Genomic DNA, 16107 nt, shown 5'->3' on the forward strand with positions numbered 1-16107 from the left:
CCTGTGACACGGGACCTGTCCCAAGCGCAGGAACATGGATCAACAATGGACGTTGGAAGAAGGTAAGCGGTCTGAGAAAGACAAGTTCCTTGTTGCCAGATCTGACGATATCAAGTGGCCTTGCACAGGCACGCGAAGGATTGCTGGCTGGCTATACATGGAAAAGTTTACAACGTAAGAGGGCCGCCAAGCAGAAAACGTTATATGACTACCGCTCATCATAAATTTCGGATCACAGATGACAGCATTCATCTCAGTACATCCTGGCGGCTCAGCTGTCCTGCTTAGACACGCCGGGACGGACGCCACTGCCTCATTCGACGCAGTGCACCCTACAGAGATTCTCGATGAGTACGTCGGGTCGGTGCGCGTCATGGGCTCTCTGCTGGCAGAACAGGCATCGAACAGTGCCGAGTTGGAAGATGCATCATCAGAGTCTCGCCTACAGCAAGCGAGCAACGGTGAAGATCCGGGGGACATGGTGCCCGTCAAACATATGCTCAGCCTCGGCGAGATGGAGACAAGCGCCATCCGACAGCTCAGCCCCAAGGCGCTCTCGTACTACGCCTCGGGAACTGACGATGAGCTCACCATGAGACACAACAGCTCGATATTCAAGCAGATGCTTTTGCGTCCGCGGGTATTCGTGGATTGCAGAACCTGCGATCTTTCTACGACCATTCTAGGGGAGAAAGTCGGCTTGCCAATCTTCATATCGCCCGCGGCCATGGCGAAACTCGCCCATCCTTCCGGCGAGCGGGGCATAGCGGCGGCATGCTCCAGCTTCAATGCACTGCAGATCATAAGCAAGAATGCATCGATCTCGGTCCCCTCCATTGTCGCGGCAGGCAAGGGAGCTGTGTACGCCTGGCAGCTGTATGTGTTGAAAGACATTGCGGCAACGGAAAGAACTCTGGCGCGGATACGAGCAATTCCCCAGGTCAAGTTCATCGTATTGACACTCGATGCCCCGTTTCCGGGGAAAAGAGAAGCAGACGATCGTTTCAAAATAGGTGAGACGGCGGGGTCTTCCCTCCGCAGGTATGGGGTACTGAGGGCGGCCTCACATGGCACAAGACCCTGGAGTGGCTCTCGACCCAGACCAGTCTTCCAATTGTTCTGAAGGGGATTCAGTGCCATGAGGACGCCTATGCTGCCACGAAATTCCCATCAGTCAAAGGCATCATCGTGTCAAACCACGGCGGCAGGGCCCTCGGCACGGCACCGACTCCGGTGCAGGTGCTTCTGGAGATGAGGAAATTCTGCCCAGAGGTTTTTAGCAAGGTGGAAGTCATGATGGATGGCGGGATTCATCGTGGCACCGATGTCGTCAAAGCTCTTGCGCTCGGCGCGAAAGCTGTCGGCATTGGGCGGGCGGCACTGTATGGCCTTGCTCTAGCTGGCGAGGAAGGCGTGACGAGGACATTGCAAAGTACGCAACCTACTCTTGAAGTCACCCATCATGGAAAAACAAACGGCTGACATGCTCGCCATCAGTACTGGCCGAAGAGACGACGACAGCGATGAGGTTGCTCGGCGTGAGACGCGTGTCGGAACTCGGACCGAGACATGTGCGATGTACACCGATCCTGGCAGTATTGACGGAGAGAATACTAATAATACTTTTTACAGATTTCTACAGCCATGCTGAACGGTTTATTATTCGATGGGACGGCTGGCTTGGACATGGTGGATAGAGAACTCGATGCAAAGTTATAAGAAGATGGGCCAAGACTGCGCCTCGCGTCATCTGATGAGGTTCTGTAGATATGTACCCCCAACAACAGTGGAGATGATGCTCCCCGCGAGCCTTCGCATGTGAAATGAAAGGGGAAAAAAATACAATTCTCAAAGATCTACACGCCAATTGCCGAGTTCAGCACTCTTCATAACATGTACGATGCAATAGCCGCTGGGCGGCTATGTAATGAAGGGTCCCCGGAAACATGTAAGCGCGACGACAGACAGACGCAGAGCTCCCAGCCCGGCAAGCACTACACCACAGGGCAGACCCCCACGGAGTGCAAGGGCTTAAATTATGGCCAGCTCCAAGCAGACTTTACTTTTGCCGATAAATAGAGTCGGCGGACGCTATCTCGTGAGCAGGCGACTCCAGGCTGTTTGGCACGGTTGACAACGAGCCGACGAACTTGACCGGCAACAAGCAGTGAAGAAGGGACCATCATGGCACCACTAACTCTGCAAGAGCGGAAGCTCTCGCTCGACGAGGTCGAAGATATGCAGCCGAGCCCGGGAACGTATGCGGCCATCATGGCCACGCACAAGCCTAACCCACGCGGGCCCGGGTACTTGAAGCTGTATGCACTTGCCTCCGTCATCTTCCTTTGCTCCACCATGAATGGTACTAAGACACATCACATCTGAGTACGGTGTACTTCCCACTTACACCTACGTAATAGGCTTTGACAGCGCCCTGATGGGCTCCATCAATGCTCTCCCCAACTATACCAGCTACTTTGGGCTTCCTGAGACAGGAAATGCGAGTGCAGGTCTCGTCTTTTGCATCTTCCAGGTACGTTCGCACCCGCTCTCGTTCGGAGTTGCAGCAACCCACCTTGTCCACCGGAAGGGTGTGTGGCTGACTGACACTTGGGCAAAAAAAAGATTGGACAAATGTGCGGCGTGCTGTTCATCTAGATGTCGGACTGGTACGGACGCACGTGGCACATCTTCTTTGGGAGTCTCGGTGTCTGCATAGGAACGATTGTCACGTCGCTCTCATCCTCTCTCCCCATGCTCATCGGCGGCCGCTTCATCCTGTCCTTTTCCGCGACTTGCGCCCATACCGCCGCGCCGCTATACTTGGTGGAGATTGCGCCGGCAGCGTACCGCGGCACGGTCGCGGGCTTATACAATACCTTCTACTATGTGGTACGCACACCTTCAGGAGCGGACTTGGGTCCGAGGCGATTGGGAGTCCGTTGTCCCTGCGAACAGCAGCATCCACTGACGTGCTGCTTCGGCGCAGGGTTCCATCTTGGCGACGGCCAGTGTCTATGCTTGCCACAAGCACTTGAGCGACCGTGGCAATCTGGATTGGAAGATCCCGTTGTGGCTCCAAATGGTCTGCCCTGGGATCGTTTGTCTTGTCATCAAGACATTCCCTGAGTCTCCCCGCTGGTGCGAACCACCACCCCCTTTCCTACCGCCAACAACCCCCCCCCCCCCTCCCCACGTTCGTATGTATGCGTGCGGCTGACAGCCAGCCAGGCTCGTCGCCAAAGACCGGCATGAGGAGGCCAAGGCGATCCTGTCCAAATATCATGCCAATGGCGACCAACATCACCCCTTGGTCAAGCTTCAAATGTCGGAAATGATTGCCTCCATGGACGGCAAGCCCCTGACCTGGAAGGATCTGTTTGATCTGCGAGTGCTGTTCGAGTCTCGATCCAGCCGGTACCGCATCATGCTCAACATCACATTCAGCTGGTTTGGGCAGTTTAGTGGTAATAAGTAGGTGCTCATTGCAAAGCGTATCCTCGCCGGGCGAGCAGCTGACTCCCCTCACAGCATCGTTTCGTACTATCTCCCCATCATGCTCAAGGGCATCGGCATAACCAGCACAGACACGGCTTTGATCCTCAACATTGTGTACTCGGTTGTCGGATGGGTGTTTGCATCAGCTGGGTCCCGCTTCCACGACGTCGTCGGTCGCCGCAAGATGCTCATTGGGAGCACGTGCGGCATGACGGTCTGCTTGGCCGTCGTGGCGGGCTGTGCCGCTGGGTATACCGACTACAAGAACGAAACCGCCTCAACAGTCACCATTGTCTTTATATTCCTCTTCGGGGCCATCTTCTCGGCGGGCTTCACACCCATGCAGCCCATCTACCCCGCCGAGGTCGTCAGCAACAAGATGCGCGCAAAGTCCATGGGCGTCTTCAAGCTCACTGCCGGGGCTGCCGGCTTCCTCAACACCTTTGTGGGCCCGATAGCGCTGTCAAATGTGAGTTCGTCGTCGTCGAGCGCCCAAAAAAGTCCGCGACGAACGTTGATGAGCTGTGCTGACTACGTACTGAAAAAAAAAGATTGGGTACTGGTTTTACGTCTTCTTTGTCGGCTGGGACTCTCTCGAGGTGGTCTTCATGTACCTGTTCTTCGTGGAGACCAAGGGCATGACGTTGGAGGTGCTTGATGTCATTTTCGAGGCGCCAAATCCTCGCAAGGAGAGCTTGAGGGTTAAGAGGCTGCAGACGAGCGTTCAAAACGAAGCGAATGCGCCCCAGGCGGCGGCGTAGTTGGATGAGAAGCCAAAGCTACCCACTTGATGATGCTTCGTATGCGGGAACCACGACCCCCGTCAAATACCTTGGGGAAAAAAGCAGAGTCAATATCGACCTAATCAATTACACTGTCTCGTGTGACGTCGTAAGATAACCTGGTTCCATGAGGCAAAATTTCTCCAACAGACAGCCCGCCCAGCGCGAGGCCAGTCAACAAAGTTGCCCCTTCACAGCTTTTCCTTCTTGTGCGCCCTTGACAAAGACAAGCGAACCGGTTCATTTCAAGAAGCCCCAGAGGTTGTTCAAGCTCTCCGCCAGCGACGGGTGCGCCCACACGGCCTCCCTCAGGGCGGTCCACTTGACGCGCCCGATCATGGCCATCTGCACGACGCTCATGACCTCGCCGCCCTCGAGGCCCAGGCAGGTGAAGCCGAGGATCTGCTGCGAGTCGGCGTCGACGACGGCCTTCATGAGCCCGCGCGTCTCGCCCGTCTCCAGCGCGCGGGCCACGTACGACATGGGCATGTTGGCGACCTGGATGGTGCGGCCCGACGGCGGCAGGTCGCGGCGCGCCTCGTGCTCGTGCAGCCCGACGTGGCCCAGCTGCGGGTCCGTGTAGACGACGTACGGGAGGATCCGCCCCTCTGTCGTCAGTGGCGGCGTGTCGCCGGTGGTGGTGGTGGCCTTGTCGTCTCCTAGGAGGAGGTTGGCACGCAGCAGGCGAAAGTCATCGTAAGAAACGTGCGTAAAGGCCGGCGGGCCCTTGACGTCGCCCAGCGCCCAGACGCGCGGATTGGATGTGCGCAGCTGCGCGTCGACCTTGACGTGGCCCCGTGGTGTCGTCTCGATGCCGGCGGCAGCGAGGTCGAGGCCGTCCGTGTTGGGGACGCGACCGGCGGCGAAGAGGACGTGCGAGCCGCGCAACTCCGCGTCCGGCCCGGAAGCCGTGGTAGAGACGGACACGACGGCAGCGGACTGGTCGCCGGAGCCGGAGCCGGGACGGACAGCCGTCGGCGACGTATTGAGCAGCACCCTGATGCCATCCTCTCGCACAATCTTGAGCATGGCCTCGGCCACCTCGGGGTCCTCGCGCGGCAGCAGCTGCTTCCCGCGCTGCAGGATCGTCACCTCGGCCCCGAGACGACGGAACAGCTGGCCAAACTCGAGGCCGATGTAGCCGCCGCCGACGACGACGAGGTGCGACGGCACCTCGCCCAGCTCCTGGACGGACGTGGAGTCGAGGACGACGCCGGGTGGGAACGACGCAGCGTCGAAGCCGTCGATGCGGGGGCTCGCGGGCCGCTCCCCGGTACAGATGAAGATGCGGTCCGCAGTGAGCGTTGTCTCGGCGCTTCCGTCAGCTCCAGGGCGAACGCAGAGCGTCCGGTCATCCCGGAAGCTCGCCGCGCCGCGGATGAGCTCGACCCCGGCGTCGCGGACCCTGCGCTCGCTGCCGGAGCGGAAGCTGTCGACCATGTCGCGCTTGCGCTGCCTCACCTTTTCCATGGCGACGTGCACCTCGTTCCTACCGCCGCTGCCGCTCCCACCCACGGTCGAAACGCCGTAGTCGTTGCCGCGCCGTGCCAGGTAGGCGACGCGCCCGGAGGCGATCATGGTCTTGGTCGGCGTGCAGCCCTCGTTGACGCAGCAGCCACCGACGTGGACGCTCTCGATCAGGGCCGTCTTGTGGCCGGCCTGCGCAAAGGCCATGCTGAGCGGCGTGCCGCCCTGGCCGGACCCGATGACCACGGCGGCGTAGTGTGTAGTAGTGGAAGACATGGCGGCGGCGGCGGCGGTGTATCGGCGCACGAGGAGGTTGAGCGAGCCGAGCGGTTTCGGCGGGAGTCGGTTGAAGAGTGTCGCGTAGGGCATGCGACGTTAATTCAATCGTCCCAACAGCAGCAGCACGGACCTAAGTTAATAGATGGTGAGTGAGTGAGGGTGAGTGCGGGAGGGTGTGTGTGAGAAGTTGAGCGAGCGAGCACGCACGCACGCACACACGCATGCCCACAACAGCTGCCCACATATATATATCTACACGGCATTCATGGATGCATCTCATCAGCTCCCATGCAGACCAAGGGTCTGGATGCGCGCTTGTGCGGGGAACCCGTTGCGCCGTTAATAAAGCGACGTTCCGCAGTTGCCGGGCTGCGCAGCGTTTGTGGCTTCAAGAAACAAAGTATAATCACGGGTGAGGACGACTGGTAATAACATTAACAAGCGGCGACGGCCCGTGTAGCCCACCCACCCACCTCGAGGTTAGCTCCATCAATTGCGACCTCTAGCTCTGTCAGATCCAAGATTTGCCGCCAGTAATCTGCTGCTCTGGCCGCCGCCTCATGCAAGTCGGCTTGCCCGGCTGCCAAGTTAGTACCGTGGCAGTCCGCAGGAGCTATGTTAGACGGCACGGCATCGTCAACTAAATGCCTCTTTTTGGTCTGCCGTTGCAGGACAGCAGCTGGTTTTAAGAAGGCTACACCCTCCATCGCAGCCGTTGAAAGCCACCCTCGTCGCCCAACCTCACGCACGCATCACAAGCGCAGCAGCAAGCAGGCGCGCAAGACGTATTCGATGCCAAAGCTTGTCTGTCCAGGGTCCGATCGCGGAGAAATGTCCCAACATAAATAATAACAAAACACAAGTAGAGCCCTCCAGGTAGAGCAGATTGAACGCGCCAGAAGACGCAGCCAGTTTCGCCAGCGCCAGCACGGCCGCGACCGAGCACAATAACACCCAAGCGCCCCTTCCAATATCCTACCGAAAGCACATGCAGCGTCCTCACTAGTATCCGCCTCGGGGATGGCCGGGGCTCGGACCCCTCTGTATGTCCGTGAAGCTCCTCGCCGGCGGAGGACCGGGGCTCTGCATCCGCGCCATGTTGCCGTATGCGCCCGGCCCCGATTCGCTCCGCATCTGGTTCCGGTTCGGCGACGGCAGCGGCCCCGAGGGAGACGGACCGGGGCTTGGCGGCACGCCGAAGTCGAAGCCGCGCGGGCTCCCCGGTCCGCGCGCCGAGGGCGCCGGGCTGGCCATACGGTGGTTCTGCGCGTGGTGCATGCCGCCAGCCGCCGCCGCGGCTCCCCAGGCGCCTTCGCCCAAGGGGCTCGCCGCCGTCGTCTCGGGGACGTGGTAGGAGTCGGCGTCGCCGTAGCCGCCCTTGCGGACCTCGCGGGCGTCGTACTCGTGGCCGTACTCGGAAAACCCGTCGGGGTTGATGCCCTTTTTCTGAAAGTGCTCCATTTCATGGCGCTCCGCCGCGGCACGCTCTTCGGCGAGGCGCGCCTCCCTGGCGCCCCTGCGGCGCTGGCGCAGGAAGTAGAAGAGAAGCGCGCCGCCGGCAAGTGCAACGAAGCCTCCGGCTCCGGCATAGATGCCGATCTTGGTGCTGGAGGGCAGGGCGGCCCACTTCTCGCTGATGGACTTGTCGGGCTCCTTGTTGAGGGCCTCGAGGGCCGTCGAGTTGCCGCTGCGGGTTGGTTTACGTGTTAGCATGTTTCGTATCCTGCCAGCAGCAACATGGTACTCAAAAACACCATCAAAGCGTCAAGTGGGGTTCGTATACTCACGCAGCGATTTTGATGCTGTGCCAGCTGCCGGACCTGTCGCCATACGAGTACTCCTTGCCCGACGAGAAGTCGGTGACGCGGGCGGCCTTGAGATACATGGTGTAGGGCCCCGAGCCGTAGTCGGTGTCGCCGCCAGCCCACTTGCGGGTGCCCTCGGGCAGGGAAGGGTCGCCGCCGGCCCAGATGCCGACGCTCATGCGCATGGGGGTCTGGGGGTAGTTTTCCGTGTTGTTGGCGTCCTTGGCGACGAGGGTGCGGACGTGGTTGCCGTCGATGAACCAGTCGATCTGCTCCTTGGTCCAGACGGTGGTGTAGTTGTGGTAGTCGTCCTGCATGCCCGTCATGGGGTGGGCGCCGCCGTTGCGCCAGTCCTGACGGCCCTTGCCAAAGTAGTTTGTGGTGGCAAAGGTGGTGTTGGAGCCGAGGAACTCCCAGTCGACCTCGTCGAGGTCATCGCTGAGCCACATCATGGAGCTGACAACGCCGCGGCCGGGGGCGACCTTGAGGAGGATCTCGGTGCGGCCGAAGAAGAAGTAAAACTTTGTGCGGATGGTGGGGGAGTCGCCCTGCTTGGCGATGGTGAAGCCGGCGCCCTTGTCGGCATCGTAGGTGACGGTGCCGGCCGTCGTCTCCCAGAGGTCGTTGGACGGCGTCGCGTTGAAGTGGAAGAGGTGCGAGGTGCCCCAGGCGGGATCGGCAGGGCACTCCTTTTGGAGGGGGTCGCAGTCGGTGTGAACCTGGGCCAAGGCATGGTGGCCCAGCAGCGTCGCGGCCGCGAGGGCGATTTTGAGCAAGCGCATTGGGAGACGAGGTGAGTGCTGTTGGTGTTGTTGTTCTTCTTGTTGTTGCTTTGTTCGGACAAAGAGCGCAGCCGCCTCTGAGCCAGCAGAGGTCGTGGCGTCGATCCCGGGGTGTAAAGGAGTGGATTATACGCGGTGTCGAGCGGATGACCGGTCAAGGGCGGGTTATGGTGACGGTCCGGTCGAGGGCTTGAAGGAACGTGATGAAGAAACGGTCTGTGTCGGCTGACGTAGCCGGAACGGAAAGAGAGCGGACGCCGGAAGACGATGATCTCCGGCAGGCCAAGGAGGGTGTCAAAAAGGAGCGACAATGGGTTGGAGGAGGAGGAGGAGGAGGAGGAGGAGGAAGCAAGAGGGCCAGGCCAGGAGGTGGTGAGTGGCGGCGGCGGCGGCGGCGGCGGCGGCGAAGACAGTCGAGGAGACTCCCTATGGTACAACATACTACAGTGCATGCTACCTGTATACGTACCTCACATACATGGCCAGATGGAAGGTACCTGTAGAGGTCGGCCGACTGTCCAATTGAACCACTGGCAGTGACCTTGTGCAAGGTCCGTGTCTCGTCTGGCGCGGCAGCCATCCCATCCCAGCGAGTCGTGCCGCCCGCCATCGTCTATATGCCATGGTCCTCCTCTCCCGTGGTGGCATTTGAAGTTGCACCAGACCAGACATCAGTGGAGAAGGCGGGCACTCACCAGAGTCACCCACCACCACCAAAGCATGGACAAAAGTAGGGAGGAGGTCACTCGCCCGCTCCAGTGGAGAGCGGCCGGAGATTGCGGCCCCAGGGGCGTTCCCCCCTCCAGCGGATCTCAGGTACAAAGTGCAGGCATCGGATGACGATGGGGCGCTCCAGTCTCTTGGTAGGTGCTCTCTCTCGCCTAAGTTGGTGGTGAATGGGCCCTCCCTAAGAGGGACGGGATGCGCCAACCAGGAGCCGCAATTCATCAGGCTGGCCCCTGGAACGGGAAAGTGGATGGAATCCCTCCATTCTTCCACTGCAGCGCCACTTCCACGGCGCAGTCGAGGTGGATGGGTGGTGGATGCCAAGCAGCACCTCAATAGGGGGTGCAATTCGGCGGTCGCCCTCCAACTGCTCAACCGCCCGCCCATTCAGTCATTCACAACAAGCACCAACGCCTTACTTAGTACGGGGCACGACAAGTTAGTACTCACCACCATCATTCAACTGCTGCCAGTCGAGGGACCCAACAACGCCCGCATCCCGCCCAACGAGAAACATGAAACAACCTTGTCCCCTCCCCCCTCCCCAAGCCCAGATAGTAGGGAGGTACGACGAATCTACGGAGCGGAACCGCAATTGACTCTGGCTAGCGCATCTTGTCCCCCCAGCGGCGGGTGCCTTGCATGTCCCACAATCACCCACGGCAGCCCGCCAGTCAGGGGCTGCGCCATCACCCGATTGCGTATCGATTCCGCTCTGGCTGCTGCTGCCGTTTGTGCGACGCAACAAAAAAAGAACAGGAGGCTGGGCGGGATGGACAAGGCAAGGCGAGCTTGGGTGGGTGGTACAGCACTCGTACGTACGTACTTGAGATTGTACCTCGTTGCGCTGGGCGGGAAAAGGGGGAGGGGCGACGAGTGAAACGAACGTACTCCCTGGTGGGCATGTGGAATGAATCCGCACACCTTCTTGGCTTCGACGATGATCCTCTTCCCGCCGCCGCCACCCTCTGTGCGTTTGTTCATCGGCAGGTTGCCTCGCAGGCGCTTGAGGAGAAATGCCGAGACGCCAAAGATACCGAGGTACGTACCTACGTCTACATGCATGTTATCGCCAGTCGCGAAACCCCCTTCTTCGGCTCGCCCTGCCTGAAACATTTCGTCGCGTCGCACTCACACACACACACACAACACCCCGTTCTCTTCTTCTTCATCAAGTGCCGCCGCATCTGCCGTCTGCTATATTACATACACATTGGCGTCGCTCAGGTCGATTGGAAAATGGACTACATGTGTCCCGTTCAATCCAGCCTAGGAACAGGCGACGAGCCCAAGCCAGGTGCGGTTGATGATGGAGCCTTTTCCATGGCTGCGCCTCCCCGACCGACAACCCAAACGTGTGTCGCGCGGCACGGCGCGCGCATGCAGGCAAGCAAGGGGCACGCTACCGAGGAATGGATCGAGACAACCACAAGTAAACAACATGTGGCTGGCGCGGGTACGCACGTACGCGACAACAGACGTCCACACACGCGTGGTCTTTGTTTGTGATGGGTGAAGCATCGAGATCGAGCGACATCTTTTTTTTTTCTTCTTTTCACTTGGTTCCCTTGCAGAATGATAACAAAAGCGAGTGCTCATTTCGTCACATCGCAATAACGACTGACAGACTCAAGTAGGGCGCAATGCCTCGGTAAGGGGACCTGAGGGGAACGCCGCCGTCCATCGTGTCGTCCAACTGTCAACAGCAATAACCTGCATCCACCCGCCCGCTTCTCCCCATCGTCAAAGCCTTGACTGCGTCGTCGACGTCGTCGTCGTCTTTTTCTCCTCCGTGGAGGCCACGTCGGGCAGCTTAAACACCCTCCTAGCGTTGCCCCCCATAAAGTCGGCCAGCACCTCCTCCTTGAGCGTCCCCCGCCCCCCGTGGTGCCTGTAGACCCCATCGACGCACGCCTTCCACCCCAGCTGCGGAAAGTTGGTCCCAAACATGACCTTTGCGCGCCCCGTCGTGCTGGCAAACGTCGTCAGCTCCGGCGGGTAGTAGCGCGGCGACCAGGCGCTCGTGTCGATGTAGACGTTGGCGTGCTTCCACGCCACGGCCACCATCTCCGCCGTCCACGGGTACCCGACGTGCCCGCACACGATCTTGAGGTCCGGGAACTTGAGCGCCACCTCGTCGACGTACGGGATCGGCCGTCCGACCTCGCTCGGGCACAGCGGCCCCGTGTGCCCGACCTGCGTGCAAAAGGGCACGTCGAGCTCGACGCACTTTACGTAGAGCGGCCAGTAGTGCGCGTCCGTCGGCGGCAGGTTCCAGAGCCACGGCACCACGCGCAGGCCCTTGAAGCCCTCGACGCGCACGTAGTGCTCGAGCTCGCGCACCGCCGCCACGGGGTCGCCTTGCAGGTCCACCGACGCGAGCCCCACGATGCGCGTCGGGTACGCCCGCGTGTACTCGGCCACGGCGGCGTTGGAGAAGAGCGTCTGCCCCGGCCGGTGCCACGCCGCGAGGCAGATTTGCGACACGCCCGCTTCGTCCATGAGCGCGATGAGCTCGTCGGGCCGGAGCCGCCGCGCGGAGAGCGACGGGTCGGCATGGCTCTGCTCAAACAGCCGCTGCACCTCGGGGATGTGGAGCTGCGGATGGTGGTGTCAGCCGACACTCGGGAGTCGTTCATCAACAAAGCTCTTCAGTCAAATACCCCTGTTGGATTGGCCCACACGTCGACGACGAGAGGAGGCAGTGAGCTCGCGGCCATGGTGACGGATAGGGTAGCTGCCTAAGCGGAAAGCTTCAGGACGTCGTTTCGTGAAGGGGTTGGGGGATGCGCGGGCGTTTCGTCCAAGAACTTACACATGCCGAGGTAAAAGTGTGGGGTAAAAGCAGCCCGCGTCACTCGACGCCAGATGTTCCGCCGCCACCGTATTTCGTACCGTCCCCGGAACGAACCTGCAACGGCGTCTGGCCAGTTGGTGTCTGGTGGGGACGCTCAAATGTCGCTGCTGTACATGCCGGTCAAACGAAGGGATCCCTGGCGCAGGACACGAGCCTTCCGGGCGCCATCTCGAGTGCATCGTCGCGCGACAATGCTGTTGGCGATAATGGCAGTCCCGATCGTAGGTTGACAACGCTGTTCTTTTCCGTTTACTTGGATTCGCCGTTTGCCATGCGCGCCACTAGTTATACAATATGTTGATGTGTTATTTCTTTTCGCTTCTTCAGCCACGCAGTCATACATGACAACAAACTCCAAGCTCTCACGCGCCGTAACCCGCTTCCATCATCATCACACATAAAAGAAAACAGACAAAATAAACCCGCATCCACCCCCCCTAGACGCCGTGTCGGCCCAGCCCCTTGCCCCTCTTGGTCACCTCCTTGGCATGCCGCTGCTTGACCCTCGCCCGGCGCGCATCCTCCTCGGCCTCGACGCGGCGAGCGTGCTCGCGCGCCTCGCGCACCCGCAGGCGCGCCTCCTCGAGCGCCCGGTCGGCCTGCGCCTCGGCCTCCTCGGCGTCCATGACGCGCTCGCGCGCCTGCAGAATGGACGGGTCTACATCGTCGTCGCCGTGCCGGTGCCCCATGAGGGCGCGTGACAGTAGGCCCGGCTTACTGCTGCTGCTGCTGCTGCTGCTGCTGTGCCGGTGGTGGTGGGAGATGGAGTCGCTGCCGCTGCTGCGGGACGAGGAGATGGAGCGGCTGGTGCGGCTGCTGTGACGGTTGTGTAGCAGCGAGCCGTGGCCGGTGGTGGAGGCGGTTGTTACGGGCGGGGACGGCGTGCGGTTGCGGTGGAAGAGCCCACCGCCGCCGCCGCCGCCGCCGCCGGTGATTCCGGACTTGTGGTGGTGGGTCGTCGCCGGGACGGGCGCCGGGGCTGGGGCCGGGGCCGGCTCGTGTCGGTGGAAGAGCGAGTTGTGCTTGCGCGGCGGCGCGTCGTGCACGGGAATCACCACCTCAGGCGAGGGCTCGCGCCTGGAACCGAAGAGAGGCATTTTATTGTACAGACGGGTTGGGGTTCTTTTTTCTTGCTTTCGTGGTTTGTGTGTGTGTGCGAGGAGTCAAAGTCGTCGAGGTAGTAAGTAACTACTCTAATGATGGAGACGTCGTACTAGCAGTTGTCGTGGATCAAAAAGAGTCGCCACCAGTTAACGTTAGTTATTAGCGTTGCTGCAGTGGAAACATATCGAGCCAAGAGACGAAGAGAAAAAAAAGGGACCGCTTTCGCCAAGAGACGCGCCTCCAGGACCCTTATTTAATAACGACGGCCTTCGCGAGGACAGACACACTGCGCAAGCCTTTTCTTGCTGTGCTGCGCTGCGCTGCCGTCCGTGGGCAGGCAGCCAGCCAGCCAGACTGTGGATGGTCGTGCGTGTCCAAACCGGTTTGCACTGGCGATCGGCCTCATGACGTCAAAACCTGCCGCCGCCAACGTCTCTCTCCCCCCTTCCAGCGCTCACTCACTCACTCACTCACCACTCATCACCACCACCCACCACCCACCATCACCCTGGCCCCCAGCCACACCGCGACACGCCCGATGCAGCCTCCAGCGCAGACCACTGACACTAGGGCCAATCACGCAAGCTGGGCGGCGCTGCCAGGGGTCGGACCCTGAGAATGGTCTTGAACGAACGGCGACCCAAAGGGAACTCTTACGTCGACGGCGGATCGTCATGGCATCATCGCGGCCGCTGGCGTGCGGGGAAACGGACCAGCCCTGCCATACGTGCCTGCATGCCCTTGCGTCTTCGCGTTACTAACGGCGCGTGCACTGTCCATGGGCTCCTCCGTCGTGGAAACAAACAAGGTCTTCTTCGTACGGCTGGTAGTCGCAGCAGCTCGAGCATCACCGCTCCGCCCACCATGGCCGCCTCTTCGTAACTTAAGCAACAAGATTACAAGGCATAGCATAACACGTCTCTGGCTCATCTCTCCCTCTCTCTGTGTCTTTCGCTCTCGCCCCTCCTCCCCCTTCTCTCCATCTCAGCTCGCTCATGCGCCTCCACCGCTCGTGCATGCCCTCCGTCACCTCCAAACGCCCCGCGCCTCTACCTACCTCCTACCCGTGCACGACTCTTCCGAGGCATATACTGTAATATCAAGAACGCGCAGACGCTGTCCCCACCCCCCGCCCGGCCGCCCGCTACCGAACGAATAGTATGTACACGCGTGAAGCGAATCAAGTAGTGTCGTGAGAATCGAAAGGGTAATGGAAACAGACAGGTCCGCGCAAAATACAAAAGGGAATCCATGATGAGGTATTATAAGCAAGGGCCGCCCGCGTCGTCGCAGCGTGCGTGCCCCTTCCTGGTTCGTAATGGACCGGCACGTCAGGGTCCCTCGTCTCGTGCGCCCCTCACATGACGGTGCACTTGTTGTCCTCTCGCTCCTTCTTGACGCTCAGGGCCACGCGCGCCGCCTCGGTAAAGGCCTCGTTGACGCCCCGGTTCTTCATGGCTGAGCACTCGAGGTACCGCGACGCGCCTATCCGCCGCGCCACCTCGAGCCCCTGGTCGTAGTTGATGGTCGGGCCTTTTTCGCGCGCCTGTCCGTCTTCGGTGGCCGGGCCGCTGCCCTCGCCGCCGGCATTGCCGTTGGCCTCGTCGTCCTCGCCGCCCTGCTCGCGGAGGTCGCACTTGAGCGCCACGAGCACGAGCTTGACGCCGGGGCAATTGTCGGCGATCTCGCCCACCCACTTGGACTCGACGTTTTCCAGCGAGTCTTTGCTTTCGACCGAGTAGCACAGCATGATGAGATCTGTGTCGTCTGCGGGTTGGGCTGTGTCAGTACGCCAAGCGCCACGACCTTGTCCAAGCCCACCGGGGGACGGGGATGCCTCGCACCGTAGGAAAGGGACCGCAGGCGGTCAAACTCTTCCTGGCCTGCCGTGTCCCATAGTGACAGCTCAATATGTACGTTGTCGACGAAGATGTCTATTGGCGCCACGCGTCAGCCTCGCCATCCGCTCGACGAATCCCTTGACCCCTCTTGTCTCGTCTCGTTGGCTTGCCGCTACGCACCATGGACATAATTCTCAAACACGGTCGGCTCGTATACGGTCGGAAAGTAGCTGCAATGCAATGTCAGCGTCGGGTTGCCGCGGACCTGGGCTGGGCCCTGGCGCCGCCATCTGCGCCGCGACTCGCGAAAAAAAGAAACGCACCCTCTGGTGAAGACGTTGAGCAGAGACGTCTTGCCGCTGGCACCGTCGCCACTGTCATGCGGATATCAGCATCCGCTTGCCTGCAAGGGCCACGGCTTCCATATGCGTCGGCGAGGCGGGCACCCACAGCAGCACCAGCTTGCGCTGGACCGTCTTAGATCCGCCGCATAAAGCAGGCATAGCGAGCGTCGTCGGCAGTCACCGAGTAGTTGTCGCGCGAAGTTCAATGGGTGAGAGGGAGGGGAGCCCGCGTCTCTCGTCTATGCCTCGAGCGGACAAGAGACCCGAGGCTGCGGCGAAACGGCGAGGAGGGGCTGGGTCCCGAGGTTCGGGGTCGCGAGAGTGGACACGATGGCGATGTCGTCGTTGTCGTCGTCGTTGTCGTCGTCAGTTGCTCTGGGGGGACAGTAAAAGGGGGTCGACCGGTCGAAGCCGCAGTTCAACGTGAGCGCAGTGTCGGGACGTCGCCGCGACGGATGGGAATGCGGCGGCTGGAGCGCGACGTGAAGAGAGGGCGATTACGCAGCGGGATGGATTAAACAAAGGAGAGCCGGAATCGAGGCTAGGAGTCGGAAATGCGCGAGGTGGAGGAGGATGGTGGATGGAGGGATCTCTGGTAATCCTGGCAATGGCTGATGGATGG

The 16107-nt window shown here is 60.6% G+C and overlaps 7 protein-coding genes across 7 annotated transcripts; 2 read left to right on the forward strand and 5 right to left on the reverse strand.

Moving 5' to 3' along the window:
- Positions 1-238: 238 nt before the first annotated feature.
- JDV02_004680 (uncharacterized protein) lies at positions 239-1482 on the forward strand (the record flags this gene model as incomplete). The annotated part of the gene is made up of 2 exons (XM_047985911.1): positions 239-952; positions 1042-1482. The coding sequence occupies 2 exons, from the start codon at positions 239-241 to the stop codon at positions 1480-1482; spliced, it is 1155 nt and encodes a 384-aa protein (XP_047841890.1).
- A 702-nt stretch (positions 1483-2184) lies between these two features.
- On the forward strand, positions 2185-4259 carry JDV02_004681 (uncharacterized protein; the record flags this gene model as incomplete). The annotated part of the gene is made up of 7 exons (XM_047985912.1): positions 2185-2362; positions 2421-2533; positions 2659-2892; positions 2990-3141; positions 3232-3474; positions 3532-3967; positions 4050-4259. The coding sequence occupies 7 exons, from the start codon at positions 2185-2187 to the stop codon at positions 4257-4259; spliced, it is 1566 nt and encodes a 521-aa protein (XP_047841891.1).
- A 73-nt stretch (positions 4260-4332) lies between these two features.
- On the reverse strand, positions 4333-6398 carry JDV02_004682 (uncharacterized protein). The gene has a single exon (XM_047985913.1). The coding sequence runs from the start codon at positions 6114-6116 to the stop codon at positions 4521-4523; it is 1596 nt and encodes a 531-aa protein (XP_047841892.1). The 5' UTR covers positions 6117-6398; the 3' UTR covers positions 4333-4520.
- Positions 6399-6494: 96 nt separating this feature from the next.
- JDV02_004683 (uncharacterized protein) lies at positions 6495-9183 on the reverse strand. Its single transcript, XM_047985914.1, has 2 exons — positions 7814-9183; positions 6495-7713 (listed from the first exon to the last, which is right to left on the reverse strand). The coding sequence occupies exons 1-2, from the start codon at positions 8611-8613 to the stop codon at positions 7029-7031; spliced, it is 1485 nt and encodes a 494-aa protein (XP_047841893.1). The 5' UTR covers positions 8614-9183; the 3' UTR covers positions 6495-7028.
- A 1704-nt stretch (positions 9184-10887) lies between these two features.
- Positions 10888-12057, reverse strand: JDV02_004684 (uncharacterized protein). Its single transcript, XM_047985915.1, has 2 exons — positions 12003-12057; positions 10888-11937 (listed from the first exon to the last, which is right to left on the reverse strand). The coding sequence occupies exon 2, from the start codon at positions 11839-11841 to the stop codon at positions 11083-11085; it is 759 nt and encodes a 252-aa protein (XP_047841894.1). The 5' UTR covers positions 11842-11937; positions 12003-12057; the 3' UTR covers positions 10888-11082.
- A 576-nt stretch (positions 12058-12633) lies between these two features.
- Positions 12634-13494, reverse strand: JDV02_004685 (uncharacterized protein; the record flags this gene model as incomplete). Its single annotated transcript, XM_047985916.1, has 1 exon — positions 12634-13494. The coding sequence occupies exon 1, from the start codon at positions 13291-13293 to the stop codon at positions 12634-12636; it is 660 nt and encodes a 219-aa protein (XP_047841895.1). The 5' UTR covers positions 13294-13494.
- A 1163-nt stretch (positions 13495-14657) lies between these two features.
- RHO3 (Rho GTPase) lies at positions 14658-15644 on the reverse strand (the record flags this gene model as incomplete). The annotated part of the gene is made up of 5 exons (XM_047985917.1): positions 14658-15067; positions 15145-15234; positions 15322-15371; positions 15465-15515; positions 15592-15644. 5 exons carry the CDS (start codon positions 15642-15644, stop codon positions 14658-14660), a joined length of 654 nt encoding a protein of 217 aa, XP_047841896.1.
- Between the last annotated feature and the right edge of the window lie 463 nt (positions 15645-16107).

Source organism: Purpureocillium takamizusanense, chromosome 4 (assembly GCF_022605165.1).
Source record: "Purpureocillium takamizusanense chromosome 4, complete sequence".
Classification (NCBI taxonomy): domain Eukaryota; kingdom Fungi; phylum Ascomycota; class Sordariomycetes; order Hypocreales; family Ophiocordycipitaceae; genus Purpureocillium; species Purpureocillium takamizusanense.